This window comes from Coffea arabica, chromosome 6e (genome assembly GCF_036785885.1).
Source record: "Coffea arabica cultivar ET-39 chromosome 6e, Coffea Arabica ET-39 HiFi, whole genome shotgun sequence".
Lineage (NCBI taxonomy): Eukaryota > Viridiplantae > Streptophyta > Magnoliopsida > Gentianales > Rubiaceae > Coffea > Coffea arabica.
The window spans coordinates 17,010,661-17,026,128 of NC_092321.1; the positions used below are offsets into that span (position 1 = coordinate 17,010,661).

Here is a 15,468-nt window from a genome sequence, read left to right on the forward strand (position 1 = left end):
AAGATTTGCAGCACTCTATATACTTTTGCATAGAAATTAAACTTTCAATTTAATTGTTGTGAAATTTAGAGCAAATCTTATATACACTGATAGTGCATACATTATCATGGTTGGATGCATGACACATGAGCAAAATTTGAAATGTAATTTTAAATGCAGATGAGTTGTCATGTATCAAATGGTGATTCTGTATACACTGTTAATGTATAAAAGATTAATCTTGAAATTTATTTTATCCCCTTAAATTGTTTGTCGAAGCACAAAAGACGTGTAAGTGCTCCATCAAATATTGTGTAGAAATTAAAGAAATTTGGCAAATTATAAAGTTTTTAATGGGGCTGGCAATTGGGCTTTACGAGCTAAAAGTCGGCTCATGGAAAAAAAAAAAAAAGGGTAAATGACTGCGCGTTTCGGTAGTAGACTCATCTAATGAGGCTTATACTCAACAGGTGAATAGATTGGGACTTCAGGCTCACTTCGGGTTGCGTCCAAAATTACAATTAATACGTAATTATGTATTTACCATCATATTTTTAAAATAAAATTATAATGCATATGTTATTATATACAATTATTGAATTATAGACATTATTATATGAATTAATCTTTCATACATTACCAGTATCTGCACCTACATGTCTAGATGTATATTACATTATCTCAATTTAAATTTAAACACCAAACTTTATATATGTGATATACATCAAAACTTGTTAGTGTATACACTTACAATACATAAAAGATTTACCCTTATTATATATACAACCAACATGTTTTTATAAATAATTACATGAGCAGGGCTTTAGTCAAGCTAAGCCTTGTTAAACCTTCAACTCACAATTAAATTAGGTTCATATTTAGGGCCGAATTTTATCCAGCCAAATAAGACACGCGGTTTGGCCCTATTATTTTAGACCGGATGAGCCGAGTTTAGGCTGGCCTGGTCCTACTACAGTTTTAGTGTTTTAAATTGGTTGACTTTATGAAATTCGAAAATAAGGTCATGATACATATACAGGCACATTAATAGGTTGGGTTTGCCATATTTTCTATACTAGGGAGAAGGCCCATAATTTGGTAATGTTGGACAATTTATTTTTCCCCTAGGTAGGGCATATTGTTAATGGTAGTAAAAAATGTCATACTATGTGTAGATAAAACATTGCATACTATTATAGTAGATAAACAGTTGAGAGAATTATAACAGTTGTAGATTAGATTGAGAGTTAATGTTGTGTTTGGATTGTAAATTATTTGAGATAATTTTATGAAAAAAGTACCGTAACACTTTTTTGATATGATATATGTGAGATAGAAAGATGATTGAAAAATGTGTTGATTATGCAAGCAAATCAGTATATGTAAATAAGGTGTAATAAGTCGTTGTCTTGAGATAGATAGATAGATAGATAAAGTCGTAGTCTTGAGAGGTAAGTAAATAGCTAAGGCAGCAGTTTTGCAATCCTTTAGATGACATAGGGATGAAAAAGGACACGATTAGATTTTTGCTTCTCTAAGTACAGTACTTCTTGGTTGGCAGTTGAGCTTCTTCAGAAGAGTTTTGAGTTTGAGTAATTGTGGTTAGAACTTCTGGAGTGGAGCTTGGTTCAATTGTTACTTCCAAAGACTTTTGTTTCATGTGTTCAATTAAATTCAGTAAGAAAATAACAGAGCATAATACTAAATTTTTTTATGTATAATAAGATAATAAAATTTTTGACAATACCTTAAAAAAACACCTAATTCATAAAGACCAAAATAGACAAACTAACATCCTGGTTTGAGCCTAAACTGTGCCTTGGACATGCAACTGGACTCTCATAATTTATTTTTGACAGCAAAGCTTGTAACCAAATTCAAAGTGCGTAAACTCAATGATTTCATACAACCGAATGGAACTAAGCGGTTTTGACAAAACAAAAAAAAAGAATGGAACTAAGCGGGATTAAACAACATAGATCATAAGCTCATCAAGAAATGCTAAAGGGTAGCCTAAACGTCTAAGGAAAGCAGTGAAGGATCCACAAACTCCAAGGATCCACAAACTCCTCAATCACGTATTTCACAATGGGTAGCGCACCTCTGTAGGACAAAGATTGCAACCCTAATGAATAATCAAATATATACTGTGTTTGATAGTTCGATTCAACACTTAAATTGAACATCTGAATTAATTAAGTGACACCGAATATTCTAGATAAAACTCGCCCCCCAAAATTAAGTGATAAATTATTCACTTATCACTGAATATAATATGCACTCAAATATATCATATTTAATACTTAACAATTCAATAATTTAAAAATTTTAAACTTCAGATTTCAGTTTTATTAAACGCACCCTTAGTCTCCTCCAATTGTGATCAACCTAAAATTAAATAATAAACTATTCACTTATTACTAAATATGTGATATACACTCAAATGTATTATATATAATACTTAATAATTCAATAATTTAAAAAATTTAAACTTCAGATTTCAATTTTATCAAACGCCTCCTCCAATTGTGATCAACTGAAGCAACTAAAGTTAGTGTAAATAAATGCATCTTGAAAATAATTCTTCAATCCATGTCTTTTCAACCCAATATAGATCAGACATAAACTTGGTTGTATTTTGTGCCAAACACTATACACAAAGGGGTTGTTTGGTAAGTGGATATGAAGGGCAGAAATGGATATCAGGTTTAATGATACTCGTAGCTATTTTTTGTAGGCTATTGTACGTAGGAATTAATTAATAGGAATGAAAATGCTAAATTCTTTCTCCTATCATTATCGGTTTGTATCTTGGGTCTCAAATTGATTAACTTATTAATGAAATAAATCCCATCTCACTTCCAACCAGACACGAAAGGAGGAATGACTAAAATTCATAATCACACAGTTAGTGGGGTTTATGATTCTGATACAGATTTCTCTTCTTGATTCCGATTCCAGAATGCGATGCAAACACCTCCTAAGTTATATAACATGAAAAGAAAATATGGTTCATTCTATCATCCAACTATTGCTAGAACAAGAACTCTGCATGTATAATAACAAGCACCCAATGGCCTTAATCTTATCTGTAGCCCTGAATCTCTTTTTTCAAAGCCGCAATATGAAAGCAAGGTGAGGAACAAGGCAAACCGCAATTGTTACGAGCTTTCATATAACCATGATGCGATATCATGATCATTACACGCATAATAGCTACGATTATGGTTACCATTTTACAATATGTTAAAAGTTTTAAATTTTACAGAATATATATAGTGAATTATTAAATAATATATGTGTGTGTACGAGCATGCGTATGATTTAATTGTAAATCCATATTGTTATACTCTTTAGAGTGTAATTTATAATGAGAGATGAGAGATAATATAATAAAAAATGAAATACATACGTATTACTCTCAAAATAAAGTGTAATTCATCGTAGATGGCCTTTAGATAAGCAAGCACATGTTTTCAAGCAATGCATTGGTGGAGGTATCTCTTCAATCATATGGGAGGTCAAGATGCAAGAATTGTAAAAGATATATAGACTCTAAAAAATTATAAAATGTCCTCGCACGTCTTCCCGTCATGCTACTTGCCAAATACATTTGCTTAAAATATAAGAACCAAATGACAAGAAAAGAATTAAAAAAAGGTCAGTTGAGTGCAATTTTGGACTTTAAGAATTGCTGCCCACATTTCAAACCGAGTTTAGCGCCGTGTTGTATCAAATGAAATGGATAGTCAACTATGTTAGAGTCAATATCTATGGATTCTTTACTAAGATTTACTTATTAGTAAGTAAGACCTTATTGCCTGGTATTTTCTTTTCTTTTTTTTCCCAAACGTTACTGCATAATAATTTGAAGTTTGTTTTACCCAGCTCATCCCAGGAAAATAAAACCAAGTGAAGGAAAAAAAGATTAGAGAAGTTAGATGTTTTATGTAACAAATTAGAATTTTATGCATGGACGATGCTTCGCCATATGAGCAAGATTCATTTTTATGCTATGAAATTCAAGGGGATGAAGATTGTGCTCGAATAGAAGATTACTTAGAAAAATTTATTAGATCAACGCCATAACTCCTTTTTTTTTGTGATGTATTAAGTGCAAGATAAAACAAATTGATAAAGTATAAAATAATTATCAAAAATATATTATGATATAAATAAAATAATTTTTACGGAAAAATGGATATCCAAACACAAGTCAGAGTGCATTAATTAAAATGTTAAGAGTTCTATAATGAACTCATTAAGTAAAAAGGGAAATGGAAAGCAAGATCGGCCTCCTTATGTCTCGTTTGGAGTTGCGATGCATTTACTAAACAAAAAAAAAAAGCACTTTTAAACATTAAAAAGTTCATCTAAAGTGTTTAGTAACTAATTTTTCGTAAAATAAGAAAACTAATTTGTAATTAACTTAAAAACACTCGTATCAGAGTACTCCTTTCTAAATCATCGTAATCCAAACGGGCCCTTGGGGGGGGGGGGGGCTCAGTATTTAATCCAAATTCGGTAAAAGACAAAACGAAAATGTAATTTGGGAGTCGAAGTTGGGTGTTACTACGAAATTGCCACTGTAAGTGGGAAAATATCTGACCGTACTCGGTGCATTACAATTTACAACTGTTCCGCTTTGTATAAATTCAGCTTATCCCCCTTCAGCTTTTCTTGCATCTCCGAGAAACTGAAAAATAGTAAAATTCCCAAAAACAATTAGCCAAAATGTCGGGTTACCCTCATAATTACGGTTACGGTGCACCACCGCCCTACGGCGCTCCACCACCGCCTTCCACCCAACCCTACGGAGCACCCCCACCACCGTCCGCCCAACCCTATGGAGCACCACCACCACCGGGACAATCTCCGTACGCACCAGTTGCCACCCCATACTCCGGCCCGTCTGCTCCACCTTATTCCTCCGACCCCGCAAAGCCTCCCAAGGACAACAAGCCTTCCGCCTCCGCCCCATACGGAGCAGGAGCGCCACCGCACTCCGCTCCCTACGGTGCTCCAGCTCCACCGCACTCCGCTCCCTACGGTGCTCCAGCTCCACCGCCACCATATGGCAGCCCTTTTGCGGCTTTGGTCCCCTCCGCTTTTCCGCCTGGCACTGATCCCAATATCGTTGCTTGCTTCCAAATTGCTGATCAGGATGGGAGTGGATTTATTGATGATAAGGAGCTCCAGAAGGCACTTTCGTCGTACAATCAGAGCTTCAGTTTGAGGACTGTTCATCTTCTAATGTATCTTTTTACCAATTCCAATGCTCGAAAAATTGGTATAATTTCTTTTCTTGGTTAATTTTTTAAATTTATTTTGTGTACTTTTTACATCCATTTCGATATGCATTTGTGCTGTATATTTGTGCCGTACAAATTTTAGTGTTAATGGTTCAAGTCATTGATTGACTCGAAGGTGTTAATTTAACCGTGAACCGTGAACCTGAAGCCTATCCGGTTCACTCAACGGTCCGGGTTTAAAAACATTGCTTGTCCGATGTGTTATACCAGCCTTGGTCTAGCCGTAAAGAACTAGCCAGCAATTGACCACGACAGACTTATCTCCAGATAAAGAAAAGCCGGGGGTTTATTTTTTGGGGGGTGGGTGGGGGGTTTAAGGAGCTGTGTTTGTGACGTTCACGAGATTATCTGAAAAGAATGGGATTTTTCTCGTCTTGTTGAATTGGTCTATTCCAAGTATTTGCTGTTTGACTTTTTGGGTTTAACTGGGATTTGAAACCTTAGAGGCTCAGTGGAGTGGTTGTTTGGATAAAAAATTTGTTGTGGACTATTATTGAACTTGTTTATCTTTTTGCGGGTGGTTTAGTTGGCCAATGGACCTGGTCTTGGTGATTTTTACACGTATCATTAATTTATGTCATTTCTGCATTTATTGATTGCTCTTTGTTGTTGTTGTGCGGCTATTATTGATGGTTGTAGAATATGTATTCGTGGCACTGGGTTGTATGGGGTTTATTTGCAATTCGTAATGGAGTTGTTATTCTTGGACCAGGGGTTAAGCTTAGTGATGGACTGTGGTGGCAACTCTTTGATATCTATCTGCTTAACACTTGAGTAAAAAATCTTGTACATTGTTTTGGCTATTTTATGAAAAGGAACATTCAGACTCGTGGGGCATGAAATCAAAATGGCAGTTATTTTAGAATTTCATGAGATTTCAGGGTGGGAGGTTGCATTTGTCAAGGTCAGGAAACAGTAATGTTGTGGAAGGATGTCATGTCTATCCGCTGATATACTTGTTACAAGGTAGACAAAGAACAGTACAAAGTAGAAACACATGATACAGTAATAGAATTAAAATGCAAGAAAACAACGAAAGTCAGTCTCTTAGAGTGAATTTTACACCTAGAATACATATTGTCATTTAGGTTGATAGTTTGCATTCTTAAGATATGCGCTGGTCTGTTCATTTTTGGTAGTTCTTCATTTTATTTCCTCTTGTTGTTGTTGAGTTCTTTTTGGGTTTAATGATATTAGATGTTCTTCTTATTGGGACGTCAAATTTGTTTTTTCCTGCTTCAAGCCCTGACTACCATAGTGTTGGCGGAAATAATCAGAGGTTATGTGTGATTGGAAAGATTTTGAGATGAAGTAAATTTGCTAAATAAGATGGTATAGTAAGATGACAAATGGCAAAGCATGAGCCGTAATATTTTAAGTTCCCTGCTCTTGGCAGCAAAAAGTTTTCTTCTCTAGTGGGTGCATGACTATTCTGTTTCAGATATGAAAATATGTGATTCTTTGCGTGCGATATATTTCCTGTGTATTAATCTTTTGAAGAAATCCATCTTGTTCCTGCTTCCTTGTTTTCTGGTTGTTGAGAGGAGGACAAGAAATTGCTTGCCGATGTTGTCATGATGTTGCTTAAGGAACAAGAGTGTTCATGATATTAAAATTTCTGTTGGCCACATTTTCTGTGGCAATTTAAAGTCTTATGAACTTTGCAGGGCAGCCTTGCAAGTTATACTAAATATGACTGGCGTTTGTCCTTTTTTTTTTTGGGTAGTTGTTTAAACTAGGAAGCTGAAATATTGTCTGCTGATGGTGTACATTTAGTTATTTCAACTCTTCTAAGTGGTCAAGCTGGGTCATGATTTTTTTGACAATTTCCTACCGTGTTTTGATTAGATTGACTTGTTCTTCCAAAATATTTGTGACCAAATTCAAGTTGGTTATTAAGATGGTGCAGTTTTGATGTTTGATTTGCTGTCTTGAAAACAGGTCCCAAGGAGTTCACCTCACTTTTCTACAGTCTTCAGAATTGGAGGGTGAGTTGATGTGCTTTTAGTTCCATAATCACACCTAATGTGATGAATGTATCTTCCTCTGCATGATATCTGATAGAGATCGGTCTATTTGTTGCTTGTGCAGGCAATATTTGAAAGGTTTGATAGGGACAGGAGTGGCAAGATTGATTCCTCAGAATTGAGAGAGGCCTTACTTAGCCTGGGATTTGCAGTATCACCTGTGGTTTTGGAATTGCTGGTGTCTAAGTTTGATAAAACTGGCGGAAAGAGCAATGCCATTGAATACGACAATTTCATCGAGTATGTTCACATTTTTTATGTGCTCCATATTTTCTTTTTCATACTACGATTTATATGTTCTATTATCATATGTCTTCTAATGTTTTTGCTTTTTATTTTTTCTGCTTGGTCAGGTGCTGCCTCACCGTAAAGGTGCGTCAGCTCTATACAACATCTATTCCCTCTCCAGTTTTGCCTCTTCATTTGCTACATGCTGATTGCTCGCCTTATTAACTGTTAACCGATTAAGGATGACGTTGAAATTAGTATTAACATTCATATATCATGTGAGTTGAGATGATTGAACCGTGTGCAGGGACTGACGGAGAAATTCAAGGAGAAGGATACTTCGTACTCTGGCTCAGCAACTTTCACTTACGAGTCGTTCATGTTGACTGTGTTGCCTTTTCTGATTGCATAGAGATGTGCAAAGGATTTCCTCGAGACTAACTCCTTAGTCTCGCCGGATGTAGTTTTTTTTTTTTTGTTGGATAATCTCGCCGGATGTAGTTTACTACCTGGTTATTAAACTTTCTTGCAACTAATTTGTGGGAATTCTATGCTTTGAAGTTTGGGTTACGTAGTATAGCATTTTGTAATTGTGGGGGTGTTGTGTTTCGCCGGATGTAGTTTGTTCTGTATAACTTTTCTGTAATTTTCTGAAACTGCTCCTATGGTTGCTGAGCCATAATTAAAAATTTTTTTTTTGGGAATTTTTTTTTTGTGTTGTGGGGGGAGCGGGGGTGGGGTGGGTGGGGAAATTAAGGAAGTCAAGATTTTTTTAGGAATATATGTTTTAATTTATTGTGTAATTTAAGTTATATTGAAAATTAAAATAATCTCTTTATAGTTGTAAATTTTGCTTTTATTCCGATATAACTAAAATAAATAGTTACATAAAAAAATTTACACCTTATAAAAATTTAATTTAATATTATTTTTTATTATTGTTATAAATTGCATAGGTAAGATAGCATAAGGGTAGTATTGGATCAAAAATTTTATCTTTCTTGTATTTCTTTTAAATGAGTTAAAATGTTACAAAAAAAAATGTCAATTTAAGGGAGGTAAGTGAGATTTTAAAAACTTCAAGAAGACGAGTGATATTATGAGAAACTGCGGGAGAGGTATCTGAAGTTATCCCTGTTGTATTACACTGGTAAAGCACAAAACCCATAATAGGAACTATGCGGATAGCTTTAATGTTTTCCTCCCGTACACTTCTATCGTGCGGCTATTGGTTTTTACATTGAAAATTGTGGATTTAGGCCAACGTTGTTAAGCCTGCAGACTTGGACTTCTTGTTGAGTCTGCGGTTTGTGTTGCTTTGTTGTGCACGTCTGAAGATTGTGCTTCGTTTACAAGCACCTTCAGACACAGATCGCAAGACCGTGAGCCCTCAAAACAGTAGTATTATTCCTTTCTGCAAGTGCCAAGAACATTGCAACAATTCAACCTATTAAGCTATGTATAGGGAACGGAAGTTCAAACAATTTCCACCTTTTCATTTTTTCGGTGCCCAAAATGAAAAGTGATATCAGCCAACTTTAACCCGCTACCTTGCCAAACAACTAGTACGCTATTACTAAAATGCCGTAAGCCTCCCTTATTCCTACTTATATCCAAAAAAAGAAAAAAGGTAGGGCTTTTTGGCGCCCCGGGGGGGGGGGGGGGGGGAGGGGGGAGTATTTTGATAGATCGACCAAAATTGTTTCTTAATACTCAGATTTTTTTCCAACGCGATAGATTCTACACCTACTCCTACTTTTACTCTACACTAAGGGGAAGGGATGGAGTCAAAGGAGTCAATGAAAAATTTGAAGGGAACTGAATCGTCACTGGATCAGACAGATGCACCCGTTGGTAAATTTTTCTAGGAAATCTTGGAGAAAAATGCATGTCAAGGGATTTGATTCTTTGACCTACACCCAAGGAGAATCTTAAACCTCTCCCTGGTTACCAACTACTCTAGAGATAGTTGATTTAATACTTGGATTCAAGATGCTATTTCTTGTCCCAAAATAGTGTTCATTTTACAATTTTTCCCCTAATAGGGGAAAGATGGAATTTAAGAAGTAAGAAAAGAGACGAGGGAAATTTGAACTCTAGGGAATTTGAGCTCTAGATCTTTAATTTATGAAGTCTGGTAGTTTCTATTTTACTTGAATGAAAATTTAAAACTGTAAATGCGCTGAAAAGATTCCAGTGAACCCATATGTCTTACTCTTATATAAATCTATATAAATCAATTAGGATGGGCCTCACATCACTCTACTCAATCTTTAACTATTTATCACTATTCATTACCAATGTTTTAAAAATTGGACTAGACTAGCCTATTGGACCGATCGAATCATGAATCAGCCATGCCTTTGATTAGGTATAATATTAACTCAAAAATTGAATTGAGTCGGTCAAATTCGGTCAAGAATCGGTTGAACTAGTAAAAATCGGTAAAAGTTAAGAAATTCAACCAGTTTTTACTAAATTTTTATTTTCTAAAACAAAGATTTCAGTTTTATTGAAAGTTTTTAATACTAAAATAAATTAAAAAAATGATTAAATCTTTGAACTAAAGTTGAATCGATCGAAGCGATAAAACCACGAATTGGAACACTTCTTATTCACTCCTTGGTCCAGATTTAAAAACATTGTTCAAGTCCAGGGAAAAAAGTGATGTCCTTTGGATTTTTAAATGTAGATAGTCCTTTGGACATAGTAGTAGTAGCTAAGGGTGGCAATAGGGTGGGGTTGGGATGGGGGATCCTTTCCCCGCCCCCGCCCAGTTTCCCCCACGGTTCCCGCGAGGGAAGAAATCAACCTATCATATTTAACAATTTGCTCATCTATAGGATAATTTTATCATTCATTCTATCTCAAAATATTCAATAAAGACATACTCAAGTACTCAATCTTAAATCATTCAACGAGTTACAAATACTAATAACTAAAGAAGATTAACAACCTATTAATACCATGAAAATAACATTAAAGCATCCGACTGAGATGTAATAGGACCAATTCACAATTGTGTGTCACTTAGTCTGAATAGATAATATAGAACTATTAGTTTAGTTACCTTATTAAATAATAGATTATTACTTATTAGTCATTAGAGATACACAATTATGTTATTAATTATATTATTAAATATAAAGAATTGGATTATAGTTAAATTATTATATTGTGTATATATATGTATTATACATACATCTATAAATTTAAATAAATACATATATATAAATATATATATAATTTTTTTATATGTGAGGATGGGGCGGGTGTATGGTGCCTCGTCCCTCGCCCTGTTTTAAGGCGGGGGAAATTTTCTACCATTTCATGCTCGTGTAATGTTTGTGGCTGTCCGTAATCTTGCCTCTAATGGATGGGCTTTTGAAAGCTTTGAGCGCAATTATATAATCTACTAGTGCTGTAAACAGCCTCATAGCTCACAAGAACGAAAATAATAAAGAGCATGAAAAGGTACTACCATCACAGAAAAAGAGATGGACGAGAAGAAGGAAAGTCCATGTAATCGGGGCGATAACCTCTGCCAGTATGTAATTACCGAAATGCCAATACATATTTGTCAAGTTTAGCTTCCGTAACAAAAGTTGTATCAATAACTATTTTCAAGAAAGTTGTATTAAGCTTTGGGTCTATAGAAATACACTTGTCTTCCATTTTGCTGTTGAATAGGCCTTGCATTTGCTTCAAATCCCTGAGGAGAAAACAACAGAGCATCTATAAGAGAATTGCAATGACATGGAATAAACAACCAAGACAAGCTATTTGTCCCCTCATATTGCCAATGATGCTGGATCAAGATCTCAATCGCCAAGGATGGCTTTATGTTGAAGGACTTCTATATGACTGATTCCATATGTTTTGTGACTAAATTATGAAAATCACTGAAATCTGTGATGTGTTGAACTAGTCGTGACACAAGGTCTGGAGATTAAACATTCAGCAAATGTTAGGGCGGGTAAGATGTAAGCAAGCAGGCAGCAGCTTACCAGCTTCAAAGAAAACATTTTTTACCGGAGAAGTTTTCCAAGTAATGCACAATGTGAGTGTTCTTTTGTTAGCATGATCATGCATGAGCTTCAGAAAGCTCTTACTAAGTTTTTCATATGGGAAATTAAGAAAGAGAAGAACCTGAAGAGCAATATAAAATGCTGGTCATAAAATCGATACCGAAACGAGAAGTAAAAAGGACTTACATCCTGCATAGCATCTGTTATTGCTTTTATTTGCTCCCTTGAGACTGTCCTCACCTACAAATCCAAAATTTGTTGATTATTGGGCGCAAAAATTGGATATGTAAAACTAATGCATACGAGGAATAAGGGTTTTTCTTTCAAACCTTCTTGATTATTGTCCAAACAACACCTTCTGTGCATGGAGGAATCGTCAGAGAACCAACGTATCTGTAGTACTTTCTACTTCCAAACTTGATGTCCAGTGGGCTAACAATCCCCAAATCAACAGCTCCTCCTATTTCTGTTGTCTTGATATGGTGCAACAACTAGTGGAGAAAGAAAATTCAAGTGAGACTGTTGAAATGCAGTCATCCAAAAACTGTGTAAACAGACAAAGATGAACTCGACTAGCCTTTGCATATTATAGTTGAAACAAGTGAATGAAGCTCCGGAACCTCTGGGCTATCCAAAGTTCCAAACAGCTACATGCAGGCAACCTTATTTATAACTGACATTATTGTATCTGCACATTGAATCTACTGACACACCTCCTATGCAGTCCCTATTCCCTTAGCGAATGCAATAGTATTTTGCACCTGGGCTTACCTGTAGTCATCTTTCAAATGCGCTCTTGATTTGCAAAACAGCAAGAAAATATTTAGATTCATAACCTATTATAATTAGATTGAGGTGTCCTTCGATCTGTTTGGTTACAAGCAGGACAAAAATGTCCCCAAGCCCGAAAAAGAAGGAGCTCGTTGACCGATTCCTGTTAGCTTATTTCCTATAGGGACGCGGTTGAAATTGCTTCTTCGCAAGGGTGATAATTCAGAAAAGATACCAATTATATTTTGTAAATTTGTCAGAACTGAAGCTAGCAAATTTGATTGCTCCACTAGTTTGTGGCTGTAAATGAGCCCTTAAATGTGGAAATTATTCATAATGCTGTTAAAGATATAGATTCTAGAGAAATATGATTAAAGATAAAGCAAATGAAACAGACGTACTGAAGTGTTGGAAACACATGAAATCACCTGTGCAAGGAAAGGATCAGGACGACCAAGTTCATATAGAATTCCAACCACAGCTGTATCTCCAAGAGAATTTTTATGAACAAGATGCAGCTCTAGATTGTACCTGCCAAAAAAAATTGGAATTCATGAACTTTACTGTAACAGAACACCAAATGTCTATTCTCCATGAAAAGTACTCCAAGCTCAAACGTATAACTAAAGAAGTTAGACATATATGTCAACAAATATATCGATGGACTGATCTGTTTATGCCAACCTTTTCCCGTTCAAGTTGTGTTCAGAAGGTGAATGCCAGTGACATTGCAGCACTTTGTAGTCGGTACCGTTTACAATAATTTTTCCTGCATCGCCTGTCCATTCGACCTGGTAAAAACACCAAGAATATTACATCTAAATCACGAACTTGAAACATGAACTAAATACATGAGCGAACCGTAGAAACTTACCATAATATCATGTCCCCTGTTTTTCAGTACTGCAGGAGCTGGTTTATAAGCACGTTTCAGTTCCTTTAAGTTAGGGGAGGCCTGCGCCCGTTCATCAAGAAGATCTATGGGAGACTGCAACTTCCCATTGTCACAAACTTGCCACTGTGGGTCAATGTGGCCCCAGTTCTTTGGTCCTTTCCCAGTTCCTTCTTGATAGGTGAATGGAACCTCACCCTTTTTTTCTGCCCCATGCATTGTCAGTTCATACAGATTAGAAGATTGCAGATCCCTTTATTGGTACAGGGGAGGTTATACCGGGGGAACAACATTGTAATGGTGGGCATTTGGCATGTACCCTTACCGGTTTCATTAACATTTTGATAGTTATAGCAAGAAACTAAACGGACCTAACCTAAACTCGGAATCATGCGCAATTCCTAAAATAAGCGTAACAAACTCTATCCAATCTAAGCGGTCCAAAATCCAGCAATGAATGGTTTGAGGAGAGAATAGCTGATTTATTTTATTTATTTATTTATTTTACATTGTTGAATGTCATAGAATAAAATCTTATAAAGATAACTGAGGAATCTCATGAAACATGGTTTAGCACATGAGAGGGCAAAGATAAAACACAATCAACTGATTGTAATCTCGAATGCACAGTTAAAATTTCATCAAATCGCTTGTTTTATATCTGTCTTAAATGCGCCAAGAGTATTGTAACCATTGGTTTGGTTAGATTACCGATTGCTGAGAATGAACGGGCACACATTGGCATGCTTAATTCATCTGTGCTTTGGGGATTTAAGCTAATGGGCAAATTCCATCCACCACTAACAAAATTTGATGGATGCTTAACAAAACTGACAAAGATATGGCGTCAGATTTCAAGAAAATGAGTTGATCACAAAACAGAAGCTTAAAAGTGAATCCCAACACCTCAATAGCATCTGCAACCAAGAAATAAGTTGCGATAGAAATTACAGGAAAAGATACCAGAAATTAACTTGCATGCTTTTAAAGCTCATAACATATATAAAATCTGCATGCATGTATATCTAAAAGGTTAATCTAGGAAAGGAAAAACAAATGAAAAACTATGAAGGAGGAAGACATCATACCAACTTCAGAAGGATTAGCATTCTCGCAGGTGACCAGAAGAAAAAGGAATGAAATGAAGAGAAATGATACGAAATTCTGCCTTTTGGCCATGAGTGATTGCGGGATGGTACGTTAGTGGTGTTATTTCGGTTATTCCCACAACCCCACTGCCAAAATCTGTGATCAATCAAGGTTTCATAAGGAGGAAGAAGAAGAAGAATAGTATTTGAAACAAGACAGCAGGATTGATTAAATACAATAGTTGTCTAGTACTAGAAAAGTGATCATAATAATCTGGCATACTTATCGGTGAATCAATGGACAATTTTGGATTGTATGATGTTATTGGTCATTTTGTCCAGAATGCAAGTCAAACGGTCTTTGACTTGTCATATCCTCCGATTAATTCATTTTTCCCTACTTTCTTTGTGGAAGAATGTCCATGTAAAGGGCAGTTTTTATCAACATCAAATAGCATCGAAACTTCGTGATGCGAAAATGCAATTGAGCTAATTATTAATTCTGATCGGTAAACCAGGTTTTGATTATTAAATGATTATATTTGTGAGTTGAACTCGAATAACTAAAAGAAGATTCGTATTTCCTACGGGGACCAATGTTGTTAAATTTCGAGCAACTAGCACTCGATTAAATTATTGGATTAGAGGTCAATTGGTCAGATTGGTTGGACCGTTTTAAAAAGCCCACTGATATTAGCATGATGTTATAATTATTTTTATAAGTTTTAGACATATTTGGAAACGACAATTGTTGGACAATAAGTTTTAGACAATGAAAGTTTTATAATTTAGGTGACTCAAATTATATTTGGAAAAAACAAAAAAGAAAAGTTTGAGAATCCGATCGAGCAGTTTAACTGTGTCACTTTTTTTTTCGGAGACCACAATTGTTGTATAACTTAATCTATCCTACACTAAGGAGGAGGAGGCGGACCTAAGGAAGCCCAGGAGTAACTCGGAGGGGATTGAACCATTACCGGATCAGACGGGTGCAATACACACCCGCCCGGATTTTTGAAGCCAAGCCACTTTAAATGTGGCAATTGGTGGGAGGCAAGGGTTCACACCAAGCCTTAATAGCTGGTTGGTGGCCACCAGCCTTTGGGCCGGTGGTTATTTAGCTGTGTCACTAGTTTGCCTGAT

The 15,468-nt window shown here is 35.7% G+C and overlaps 2 protein-coding genes across 2 annotated transcripts; one reads left to right on the top strand and one right to left on the bottom strand.

The window, feature by feature from the left end:
* Positions 1-4,615: 4,615 nt before the first annotated feature.
* On the top strand, positions 4,616-8,250 carry LOC113697329 (calcium-binding protein CBP-like). The gene is made up of 5 exons (XM_027216908.2): positions 4,616-5,269; positions 7,233-7,279; positions 7,383-7,558; positions 7,672-7,690; positions 7,854-8,250. Exons 1-5 carry the CDS (start codon positions 4,714-4,716, stop codon positions 7,956-7,958), a joined length of 903 nt encoding a protein of 300 aa, XP_027072709.2. The 5' UTR covers positions 4,616-4,713; the 3' UTR covers positions 7,959-8,250.
* A 2,829-nt stretch (positions 8,251-11,079) lies between these two features.
* On the bottom strand, positions 11,080-14,660 carry LOC113696470 (alpha carbonic anhydrase 4). The gene is made up of 7 exons (XM_027215880.2): positions 14,326-14,660; positions 13,220-13,443; positions 13,030-13,136; positions 12,774-12,876; positions 11,904-12,065; positions 11,761-11,814; positions 11,080-11,258 (listed from the first exon to the last, which is right to left on the bottom strand). Exons 1-7 carry the CDS (start codon positions 14,414-14,416, stop codon positions 11,184-11,186), a joined length of 816 nt encoding a protein of 271 aa, XP_027071681.2. The 5' UTR covers positions 14,417-14,660; the 3' UTR covers positions 11,080-11,183.
* Between the last annotated feature and the right edge of the window lie 808 nt (positions 14,661-15,468).